This window comes from Dendronephthya gigantea, unplaced genomic scaffold, assembly GCF_004324835.1.
Source record: "Dendronephthya gigantea isolate DGI-Jeju-01 unplaced genomic scaffold, DenGig_1.0 000108F, whole genome shotgun sequence".
NCBI lineage: Eukaryota > Metazoa > Cnidaria > Anthozoa > Malacalcyonacea > Nephtheidae > Dendronephthya > Dendronephthya gigantea.
This window is the reverse complement of record NW_021163118.1, coordinates 106,223-118,300: the sequence shown is the minus strand read 5'-3', so window position 1 is coordinate 118,300 and position 12,078 is coordinate 106,223. Positions and strand designations below refer to the sequence as shown.

Genomic DNA, 12,078 nt, shown 5'->3' with positions numbered 1-12,078 from the left:
ATCACATGATCATTTCGCAATGATTAAGTCAGTCGTCTTCACAGATTGTGTTACACATGCATCGGGAACACACAAGAGTTAAGATTTGACAATTGTTGCTGTGAAAACCACTGGTAAGTTTCTTGTAGGGTTTGTTCTTAGACAATTGTAGATAATTGTAGACTCTTAGACAACTGTAAGATGCGATATCGCACGAATTCAGCGCCACCGCCAGGCAAATTGGTCCGTATCGTTTTTGTTAAATTTGGATCAGTATTATTCGCTTCCAAGTGGCGAGTGTCGTGTTTAAAATGCCAGCAAAGCTAGCGAAGAATTTCTCAAGGGGACAAATGGACGCACTCCGAGTTTGTCTGATCTCGTAAGAACTCGATTTCAATGAATGAATGTTTCAATAACCAAGAGTTTCTCCGCGAACGAACTGCATGCAAGTACGATAAACAAGGCTTCTTTGAATATAACAAGACGCCTAGTCTGGCGTTAACGTCGGGGCGCGTACGAGTCTTTTCACTACAAAGCTTCCAATCATAAACACTATAGTTCATAATCACTTAGAAGCGTTGCGAACCTTAATTTTGTTCGATGTTTAGATAGCACATCGTACTTCAAGAAGCATAGAAGCTAAAAAATTTAAATAAACCATATGTTTATACATGCATGCATACGGGCATTACTGCCACTATATTGTCTTAAACTTTCGAATTCGGGCTTATATTTATCACTTTTGTTCATATGACAACCTTATAACTTATATTAGCGTCAAATATATGTGATGTGTTCATGCTGTCCATGCTGTGTTGGTGCTTGATCGTATAATTCGTGTTCTTCTTCAATCGTGTGTGACCGCTGTGACGTGTCATCACGCCATACACGATCACATCTAAACTGTAAAATAGCAACGATATTACCTATCTATTTATTATAATAGAACCGAATTCCACATGTATTAAAAATTATTACCCCATTTAAACCTAAAATGAGTCCAAAAGCATTAAAAGAACGGTTTATTCCTCATATAAACTCATAATTTAGTACAAATGCCTCGTGAAGGTGTTGCCGTATCATGTGACATGTGCATGAGCAAAATGAAATCGCAATATCGGAAATCGCACTTCAACTATAACGAAACAAAAAGTGTATCGTAGATAAATACAGTGACATATGATCTTCAGCGAACGTCGGGTCGAATGTCGTCTCAAGCCCTGGGTACAAATTGGCCGATAGCTTTGAATTAAATATATATTTCATGCCAAAACACACTTGCCACGACGAAATAACAAAATTCCTTCCCCACAGATCGCAGTGGGGCGAGATTGAAATTGTTTGAAATGTGTTTAAACGAAATGCGCATGCCCAGTTAGGGATGGGCTGATAATATATTTCAAAATCAGGCATAGAAGAGTACAGCAGGTTCGCAGAGGTCGAGGTTTTGAGTCTTATGCATACGTAAGAGTCTGGTCATAACGAAACCCTAACCCTAACTTGAAATTTTCTCCATGTAAGTTCAGGTAATATCAGAACACAACAATCAACAATCCTACAATGAATTTATTTATTTTTTATCAATAGATTCTTTGAGTGGTTACTTCACAACAAGAGGCCAGCCTGTGTGGCTATCTACTGAAAGAACCGAATTCCATTATATTAATTTACTTGAGTACATCGAGTCATCGACGATGTTGTGAATAATTGGGAGGAATGTTTATTCATATATTCAATTCTGCTCGACGGATTTCTTCAGTAAGCTATTGCAGTTACAAAGGAAATCCGTTGGGCAGAACTGAATATATGAATAATCACATCCCCAATTATCCTCCCAGTTTCGGCCCTGACCACTGGGTCGAGACATTCCTGCTCCTCATTCGATACTTCGAACGCGAAATGACGTCATTCATGATCAAAGCAGCGCGGCCTCTCTTTTTGTAAATCATGGATGGAAGTCTCTCACTTCGCCCAGTCTCAGTGTCATACATGATGACGTCATTTAATGCCTGATCATTCTTATCCTGACCGCCAATAACGATAATCATATTAGCCCAAGTGACTGTGGACATGACACTGTGGGTGTGAGGGCAGGAAATTGATCTCGCTTGTCTGCGTAGACAGTTGTTGCAGGTAAGAAATAGTGTATTCTGCGTAAATGGTGTATTCGTTATATAAGTAAAATAGTGTATTCTGCGTAAATGGTGTATTCGTTATATAAGTAAAATAGTGTATTCTGCGTAAATGGTGTATTCGTTATATAAGTAAAATAGTGTATTCTGCGTAAATGGTGTATTCGTTATAAGTAAAATAGTGTATTCTGCGTTAAGTACATTATTAGAAACCATGTGCACTGTATGCATGTCTGTTCTAATTACAAAAGGGATTGAAACACCACCTAACTAAAATAATTTTAATAGTGATCAACCAGAAACCGGAGTTAGTCGCCAGAAGGAGCCTCCTAGAACTGTGTTAAAACAATGTGTTGACCAAGTCTCTTCCATTAGATTAAGTTTTTCGCTATGTCCTAGAAATGCGTGTTTCAATTTGGTTATACTTTGAAATTCGATTTAGACGTAACCTTCCTTTTTCCTTTTCTCAAGTGGTACTGTAAGATCCTTGTGCCAAAGATCAAATTCCCTCAAGCTTATGGCGTGACTAGCAAGCAAGTCAGAGTGAAGTGAAGGTAAACAATTAAACTGCTTAGCTTGGCTTTGCCTTGAGGAAAGATTAATTGAATTGTTTCTTACGGCCCCGAAAGCAAATCTTAAACACGGTTTATAAAACCTAAATCGGAATTATTCGCAACGAATCAACATATGGTTATCATGGTAAAACACGTCAAAAGTTAACATAATTTATAATGCATGCAGCCAATCTCGCCGCTTAAAAATGTCATTGTAGAGCAAATATTACATGCAGTAAACTTTATGTGTACCGGAACGATAACTGGGCCGCCCCGACAAAAGCAATAGGAAAGGACTGGAACTGGTAATTCGGCTTCGAATCATGCTCGTTCTCAGGTTTTTCGCGTAATGTGTGCGCCAAAAGGATTAGGAAAATCAATGCCGACAGCGATCTGATAGGTTAGTTTGCGGTGTGTCTTAGCCATAAGAAAAGTGCTGACACGCGGATTTTGTACAAGGAGTTACAGATGTGTAGTCGTGTGACATCTTTGTTTGTTTTGGATGTGTTACGGTGACACATAAATCACTATCACTATGAATGATCTGTTATATGCGTTAAATACAATTACTAATCACAAGGCATATGTTGGATCTATAACTTAGCATTAAATGTGGTATAACAACTGCCTAAAATAGACATAGGACAAGCGTATTTTTTGGAGATTTTAACACAATCGCTAAAAATACACCCATAACGGCCACCGTAATTTTTTACTTCCCGCGACCAATCAGATCACAGTCGGCATTGAATTTACCAGGGCTTTTGGCAAACGCAGTACGCGAAAAGCCTGGGAACGATAATGCCTTATAAGAACAGTAATGCCTTATAAATAAATCATTACTGTTCCTGATGACGGTACACGAATTTTAAGATCAGTGCGATAACCATCATGCATATGGTTTGTCTTTCATTCGCGAAATGAAAGACAAACCAAATTAATGAACTTCAGAGGCGATATATTATGCATCATCGCGCAATTCACCAGGCTAAGGCCTGGTTCATACGTTGCATTTTGGTCGCGTCGAATGCAATTCAAACAATAGGTAATGAGATGATAATATATTAATGAAGCTGAAGGTTTACCATCTTATTATTTATTGCTTGAATTGCATTCGACGCGATCAAAATGCGACGCATGAACTAGGTCTAAAGGAAATTTATTTTCAATTTAGGACAGTATAAAAGAGTTAAGAAAGCAGTTTCAGAAAATAATGATGATGATGATGAACCAAGCATTTCAAGGAAATAATTCAAACAAGGATGATGTTGTGAGTTACAATGGAACAAGAATTACAACATAGGAGAAGAAAAGTCAACTCCGCATCATCCTCGAGGAGCATCAGCATCGTGTGTTTACAACAATGTAATGGTATATTCCTTGTCAAATTTATCATTATATATAATAGGAGGATATGACTGGAATGAAAGAAAAACATCGAATGCCATTTATGAGATTGCTCTTACCTCACCTTATACTGCCAAGCTGCTGACGAGAATGACTGAGCCAAGAAGGAATCACGAAGCAGAACAATGACTCGGTTACATATTAGTCATGTCCATCGTTACCTCAGCCTGTTAGTGACATATCCGCAGACACTTGGGCTAATATGATCATTGTTTTGGCGGTGAGGATAAGAGTGATCAGACAATAAATGACGTCATCAGTATGGACACGGAGGCTGGACGAAGTGAGAGACTTCGACCCATGATTTACAAAAGGAGCGGCTGCTCTGCTGTCATCATAAATGACGTAATTGTCCTTTTTAGAGGACGGGATAAGCAGGAGGGATATCTCAACTCAGTGGGATCTTTCACCACTGGTGGTTATGCCCTCAAAGAACTGCCAGGAATAATAAGGAAGATAAATCTTAAACCTGCAATTAAACCGCTGTAGATAACGTACCAAGGTATACACCTTATATAGAATTATATCGTAAAGTTGGGCATAAATGTCCTTTTATGAAATTGAATCATTTAAGACCGTTAAATTTGCGAATAGAAGAGTAACAAAGAACACTCGTCACAGATAAAATAACGAACAATGAATTTTTTAAATATGCCCAAAGACATGTATATTTGCTCAAAAAACAATATAAGCCAGCTATTAATACCATCACAATGTATTAAAGCATTTTGATTTGATTCTCTAATAAATTTCTATAAAGCAACTGTGTATATAAATTTAGTCTTGGAATTGCAACGTAATGCTCTCAAACTTTGAAAATACCATGTTGAAGACCATGATTTAAAATTTGGGGGCCACCTCTTGACCCAGCTCCCGGTCAGCATCTGACGCATGCGAATTATTTCATGCAAATATTTTTGAGATTACTTTCTAACCGCGCGGTGCAGCGGATTACAATTTAACCACAGTTAATAGAATATACGTGGTTTGGAGGCTAAATAAAAGTACAATACAACTCATTAACTATGTTATTGTCCAGGTTTATGCAAAAAAATGGTTCCTTTCTCGTCACGTGTCTATTGTATTTTAGCCAAACCTACCAATGGCATTCGTCTTGCTAAGCTCCTCAACCTTGACTTGAATTATATGTTCATATCGTCATGGTTTATCGAGGAAAACTATAATTCATAGGAGGATATGACTGAGAGGAAAGAATGCTATCGAATGCCATTTACGAGATTGCTCTTACCCCACCTTATACTGCCAAGCTGCTGATGAGAATGACTGAGTCAAGACGATATCGCACAGCAGAACTTGTTAATTTAGAACTGTTTACCTTTTGCGAAACAACAACCGGATTTGGTATAAATGCTTTTGATAGCGTTGTTGTTTTTGATCTGATTACAAATGAGTTCAAGCCATCTCTCTCGTTACCTCAGCGTGTTTGTTTCATGTCTACAGTCACATGAGGCAATATAATAATTGTTATAGGCGGTAAGAATAGGAAGAGTCAGGTGTTAAGTGACGTCATAATGTAAGACACTGAGACTGGGCAGAGTGATCCATGATTTACAAAAGGAGTGGTTACTCTGCCATAATCATGAATGACGTCATTGTCCTATTTGGAGGAAGCAATAAGGAGCAGCGATATCTCAACTCAGGGGAATCTTTCACAATTCGCGGATATGGCTGGAAAGAACCACCAGAAATAATAGAGAAAAGAAATGCAATAAATGAAAGTAATATTTACTAAAAGACGTTGAGGTCTGTTCACACGATCCAATTTTGTTGGATCCAATTCACTTCTGACGTATGAAATATAGTCAGTTACTGATAAAGCAGTAGTGCATTGGCTTCAGACGATTTGCTGCTCAAACAAACACATTAAAACACAGCACACTATAAAACATCCATCAGAAGTGAATTGGGTGTGGCAAAATTGGATCATGTGAGCAGACTGTTGACATGTTCTCAACGGCATCGACTCTGCGTCGCGAGAATATTCCAGTCGAATCATAACATGATGATGAGCGTGAAATAATTATAATATGAATATCAAAATATTCATAACATAGAATTATTGAACAGGTGAATTCTTAATAGATATTGGTAAAATTTACATGAGAATTTAAAGAATAAAGAATTTAAATTAAAAGAGTTTGGCATGTTGGCTAAGATTGAGATGAGCGCGAAATTATGTTGGGTTTTGGTCAGGTTTTCAGCGCGACTGACCAACGGCGATCAATGTTTTATAAAACTAAATGATTGAATATGTTTTGCTATAAAAAAACAATAAAATTAGCTCTGTGGACGAGCTACTAATAAGAGCTCAACATTCATTATATTATTGTTTATTTTACACTTCTCCTCCTCATAACAGACATAGGCCTACAGAACAAATGCATATTACAATATATTAGTTTAGAATACGAAAAAAAACCCAAACAGCTTTTACAACAGCGAATATGTACAAGAATCTCAATATATACCAAAAATAAACCAACCATTTAATAATACTTGGAAACTCGGGTTGATTGTTGGAACAACAAAGAAATGCAAATGTGTAGTCAAGATATTTGAAATTCTCACAGCATGCATGAGGTAAAAAATGCTCGAACCAGTTATCTCCATATAAGGAAGTAGGAAGTGTTTTGAACAAAATAAACATTGCGACGTGTCAAGGAATTCTGACACCGTATTATTGACAGACTAAAGATCAACTTGCATGGTGGAAATCCAATTCTTCAAATTTGGTAAGTTTTATCTAGTATAATTACTTTTAACCGTTCCAGCTGCAAGACCTGCACACGCAGTCAATAAAGAGTTTTAGATAGACGTTTACAGGAAACCGCTGTTTCACGTTAGCGGTTTCACGTTGCTGTTCACCTGTTGTTGCAAATTTGACATTTAGTTAGGAATCATTCACCTATACCTTTTGTTAGAACGATTCAAAATTGGCATCCAGTTAAACAGTTTCGCAGTTAAATTGCTTCTATAGCTATTTATAATGTTTCAGTTTTTTTAAATGAAATGTCGTTTACACTTGGTTTTAATAAGCGGCTATCGAAATTCGATATCATGGTAAACCGTCATATTGATTGAATGGTGGTAGCCAGCTAGCCGCTTTCTTGAAGTAATCTCGGTAAACGCATTGAAAACTGCATGGCGGGAAAATGACCACAAGGAAAATTCGGGTAACGAATATGTCTACGATAGGAGTGTTTATACGTGAAACGAGACACTATTGTTTGATAAATTGCTGAGGTAAACGAGCTACGTGAAAATACCCTTCGAGCGGTTGAAACCGTGAAAGAGCGGCAAAATTTCAACGTCGAGATGAGGTTTACGGTTCGCGGTTGAAGAAAAACGTCAAACTAAAACTCTCTAATAATATAGCTTCGAGCTATCGTATCGTTTAAATATTTATTACTGCATGCAATGTAATGCTGAAGGATATGTCGCTAACCGCTAAACTCAGTCTTGTAGTTACCAGAATAAGGCTGGAATTGCAATTTCAACTTCTTCAGACTTTATAATTCTATTCTTGTTCCCTTCCATGCTGATATCACATATAAGTAAATTAGCTTTTACGTATACACCTCGCAAGCATTTAATATTGCAAAGCATTCCGCCCGTTCATCTTGGCCTTTATCAGTATAACAGTTGCAATATAGCAGTATTAAACACTTATATATGTACTAGCTACATATACCTACATGTTAATTTACCTGACTTGTATGTATTTCGGGCATTTTGCTCAAGTGATAATAAAATCATCAGAAGTGACGGATGGCTAATTTAGCGGAATCTATATACTTTTAAGTCTTACGGCCCACATACTGGACGCGATTCAGGTTTTCCATTTTCAGAAGCAAAATAATTTAATTCTGAAAGAATTAATTTAATTCTGAAAGACCTTTTTGGGAGATATCGGTACCATACCAGTAAAAATGTACTATCAATCGGTAATTACCAAGAATATCTTGAGTTAATATTGTTAACAAAATTAGCGGCTTTTGAAAACCGAAAAATTCGTAAAAATCGCGTCGCGTTGGTGAATCGCGTCTCGTCTTTAACCCGGGCAGTTAAAAAGAATTTATCTATCAGGAATCGTGCATTGTTAGCGATCTGCTTTGATCACTGAGCTACAGAGTAAGCTGCCAAGAGAGAATGTGATCTTTTGTATATAAAAAATTTAGATAAGGGTAAATTATAGTTATAATTTTGGGCATTTTGCCCAACCTAACTTGAGCCATTACGTGAATCTCACATTCGCTCGCTTGGGTCTCAAAAATTAAAACTGGATTAAGCTTGAATAAAACACTGTACAATTGGATAATGTTTTAAACAACTCTTTTGGGCCAGAGTAAAGTTTCGCTTATCCTAGAACTTTATGACCAAATTTGAAAATACTGCATGGCTTGCAACATATGAGAGGAGTCATTTTGAAAGTGCATAAGGTCTGGGATGATTTACACTGTTTTATATCTCAGATCCCAAACTCTACAAACACAGAGAACGTATTCATGGCAGCAAGATGGGAAGATGATTTGCAAGGATATGACGTGCATCGTTTTCAAGAAGAAGTCAGAGAAGATCTGCTTTGTTCCATTTGTCAGGAAGTCCCAAAGGATCCCAGACTTTGCCAACACAAAGATCATATATTTTGTTTTACTCATATATCACGACATCTAGTTCAAAACTCTCAAACATGTCCAGTTTGCAGAGATCCTCTGAATCAAGAAACCTTGAGACGACCAACAGGATTCCTGAAGAATTATTTGGACGACCTCAAAATCAAGTGTGATCATCATGATCGGGGATGTCCTGACTATGTCCGTCTGGAAAATCTTCCAACACATGTCAAGGAATGTGGATATGCACCTGTTATGTGTCGTAATGAAGGATGTGGGACAGAGGTCAATAGAAGAAATATTGAATCTCACGAGAAATATCTTTGCCAGTTTAGAATCGCCAAATGTCACGAGTGTGAATATATCAAGGTAAATCAAAAATGAAAAATTATTCACTTAATAAATTTGTTGGAAAAGGTATTTTTAAACAATGCAGCTTTATCCTGAGAAGTAAACTTAGAAGATACACACATTATATTTTTGCCTTTTAAAACAATAATTCTATTGTTTTAGGAAAGTGTGAATGAAATTAAGGCAAGTCAGGATGAAACGAACGTTCGAATGACTGCGTTGGAAAAAAAACAGGAAGAAATGAAAGTAAGACATGTCTTTTATAATCATCATTTATTTCTTTGAACTAAGATTTGAGATTTTATTTGAAATTTATAATTTATTTTTATATTTATTATTAATTTGATATAATTTATGATAAATTTAGTCATTTATATCATGATATATGGTTTCTAAAGTGTAGAACATGTCCTTCCAGTTTTAAACAAAATGTTTTATAAAGATATATTTTAGCATTTTTATTTTATCGTAAAAACTGATGCATATTTATTGAGATATTAACTCGTCTGCTCTTTTATTAAGGATGATGTAGAAGAAATTAAGGAAAGCCAGAATGAAATGAAGGTACGAATATGTAGTTATAGTCAGTGGCGACTGTGGCGTAACCAGCTTGACGATTTTGTCCCGCTATGTAAATTTCGAGTTATTATAATTATTCATGTCGTTAGAAATGTATTGTTTTCACAGTCAGTGAACACCAAAATATTAGCATAGCGGGACAAATCGACAGGCTGGCTACGCTACTCGGGTTGTAGTTTGCTTTGATTGAAGTGAAATTGTTTAAACACGCGGTGTTGATTTTCAGGATGATTTACTTAAAATGCATGCAGTGAACCTCGCTGTTCATTTTCTTTGCAGAGTGCATGTTAACAAATATTCTGTCGTCAGACGTCATTGAAAGCACACAATAAATATTTTTGACTAGGTGAATTACCTAGATAACTTAAACTTCGGCGACATTATGCAACGTCGACTAATTCGCGTGTCTAGGTTATTGCGCTTTCCTTTCCGATGCCAGAAGGTAAAAACCATCATATTTTGAATTTAAAAAATATTATTTCGTTAAAGATAAAACGGTGAAAGCACGCTTTCCGTTCTCATTGGCATCAATCGAACGTTAATTTAGGTGGACCATATTCATATATTCTGCTATGCCTGGCTAATTTCTTTTGAAAACAATTTCACTTTCAATAGAAATCAGACTGGGATAACAGAATACATAAATATGGTGCTCCCCAAATGCCCGTTCGATTGACGCCCATGTGACGTGCTAATGCCGCTTTAAGTAACGATGCAGTTGAATGAAGAGTTCTTGAAACATTCTAATCTATCTTTGCCAGTAATCTATCCGTACTGAAATACAACAGAACCGTGATTAAGCGTCATGAGCGTCATTAATTTTCAATTTAGCAAAGTATGGACGAGATAAGAAAACAATTTGAGAAAATCATGACAACCACGATGATAATGATGAATCAAGCATTTCAAAGAAATGATACAAACAAGAATGGTGCCAGTACTATGGTTCGCCCAGGTCCAGTCAACTTTCAAGACGTTGTTATTATTGGCGGCCGGTATGGCCCAGGAAATGACGAGGTGTTAAATACGGTAGAGAAATACAATATAGTGGAAGGAAAGTCAACTCTGCTACCACGATTGAATCATCCTCGAGCAGCATCAGCATCGTGTGTTGTAAACAATGACCTGCTTGTCGTCGGTGGTTACGATAGTAAAACAGAAACTGACCAGATCGAGATTTTGAACATGAAACAACATCCATTGCAATGGACAATGTTTGATGGTAAACTGCCTGTCAAATTATCTCATCACGACGTCATAGTTTACCAGGGAAAATTATATATAATAGGAGGATATGACGGGAATGGAGAAATATCGAATGCTATTTATGAGATTACTCTCAGCCCACCTTTTACAGCCAAGCTGCTGACGAGAATGGCTAAGCCAAGAAGATATCACAGAGCAGAGGTTATTAATGGAAAACTGTTTATCTTAGGCGCAAAGACAACCGGTCTTAGTAAAGATGTCATTGACAGCGTCATTGTTTATGATTTAGTTGCGAATGAGTTCAAGCCATGCCCATCGTTACCTCAACCTGTGTGTAATATGTCCACAGTAACTTGGGGAAATATGATTATTATTCTTGGGGGTGCGGATAGGAATGGTGACGCGCTAAATGACGTCATCATGTATGACACAGAAACTGGCCGAAGTGAGAGACTGCCATCTATGATTTACAAAAGGAGCGGCAGCTCTGCTGTGATTATTAATGACGTCATTTTCGTGTTCGGAGGATGGAATGAGGAGCAGCAATTTCTCAACTCAGTGGAATCTTTCACTATTGGCGATAATGGCTGGAAAGAATTGCCAGGAATGAAAGATAAAAGGAGATCTGCCTGTGCCATAGTTATACCGCTGTAGGTATAAAGCACTACAGCAAAAAATCAAAATTCGGTATGATACACGGAATTCATAATGAACGCTTTAAGATATGTTTTTCAGTTCTTTAAGAACTGCCTGGAATATGCGTTGCATCAAAATTGCTCGCAAAAACGAATGCGATTTAGATACACATTATACATGTTTTTATATTTATCATATATAGCGCTAATGTGGTCGCGTCTATTTGGAAATTTTATAGGTAGAAAGAGAATATTCTTATTTATCACTTCATTAAGAATAAACAATTAGTAAGACTCAGTCAGCAAGGCAATTATATAATAAATAGCCATAGCCTTTTATGAAACTGAATATTTGAATCGGCTTTGTAGTTCATAAAATAATTTACCTCGCAATCATTCGTAATCATTTTATCATATATAACTGATATGTTGCGGGTGCATAAAAATGTAAATAACGTTTTCAGATGTCAAGGCATATTCATTTTAGTAGTTCAATTATATGGAATCAATTTTTCATATATAATGTTATGTAGTTACATACATCACCAAATAATTCTATTCTAATAAAATGCGTTTTCAATAGTTACCCGTCATGAGGGGA

The 12,078-nt window shown here is 36.7% G+C and overlaps 1 protein-coding gene and 1 long non-coding RNA gene across 2 annotated transcripts; both read left to right on the top strand.

Annotated features, from left to right (window-relative positions):
• Positions 1–17: 17 nt before the first annotated feature.
• On the top strand, positions 18–4,800 carry LOC114534897. Its single transcript, XR_003688175.1, has 4 exons — positions 18–113; positions 1,567–2,112; positions 2,583–2,665; positions 3,840–4,800. It is a non-coding gene; the product is annotated as an uncharacterized LOC114534897 (long non-coding RNA).
• A 1,979-nt stretch (positions 4,801–6,779) lies between these two features.
• Positions 6,780–11,945, top strand: LOC114534851 (kelch-like protein 1). The gene is made up of 5 exons (XM_028556324.1): positions 6,780–6,825; positions 8,566–9,075; positions 9,220–9,303; positions 9,580–9,621; positions 10,468–11,945. The coding sequence occupies exons 2-5, from the start codon at positions 8,599–8,601 to the stop codon at positions 11,494–11,496; spliced, it is 1,632 nt and encodes a 543-aa protein (XP_028412125.1). The 5' UTR covers positions 6,780–6,825; positions 8,566–8,598; the 3' UTR covers positions 11,497–11,945.
• Positions 11,946–12,078: the final 133 nt, after the last annotated feature.

Bases quoted from the DNA above. Each gene is read 5' to 3' on its own strand.
- LOC114534851 (XM_028556324.1), top strand. From the start codon at position 8,599: ATGGCAGCAAGATGGGAAGATGATTTGCAAGGATATGACGTGCATCGT. The intron at 9,076-9,219 runs GTAAATCAAAAA...CTATTGTTTTAG, and splicing joins ACGAGTGTGAATATATCAAG to GAAAGTGTGAATGAAATTAA. The intron at 9,622-10,467 runs GTACGAATATGT...TTTTCAATTTAG, and splicing joins AAAGCCAGAATGAAATGAAG to CAAAGTATGGACGAGATAAG.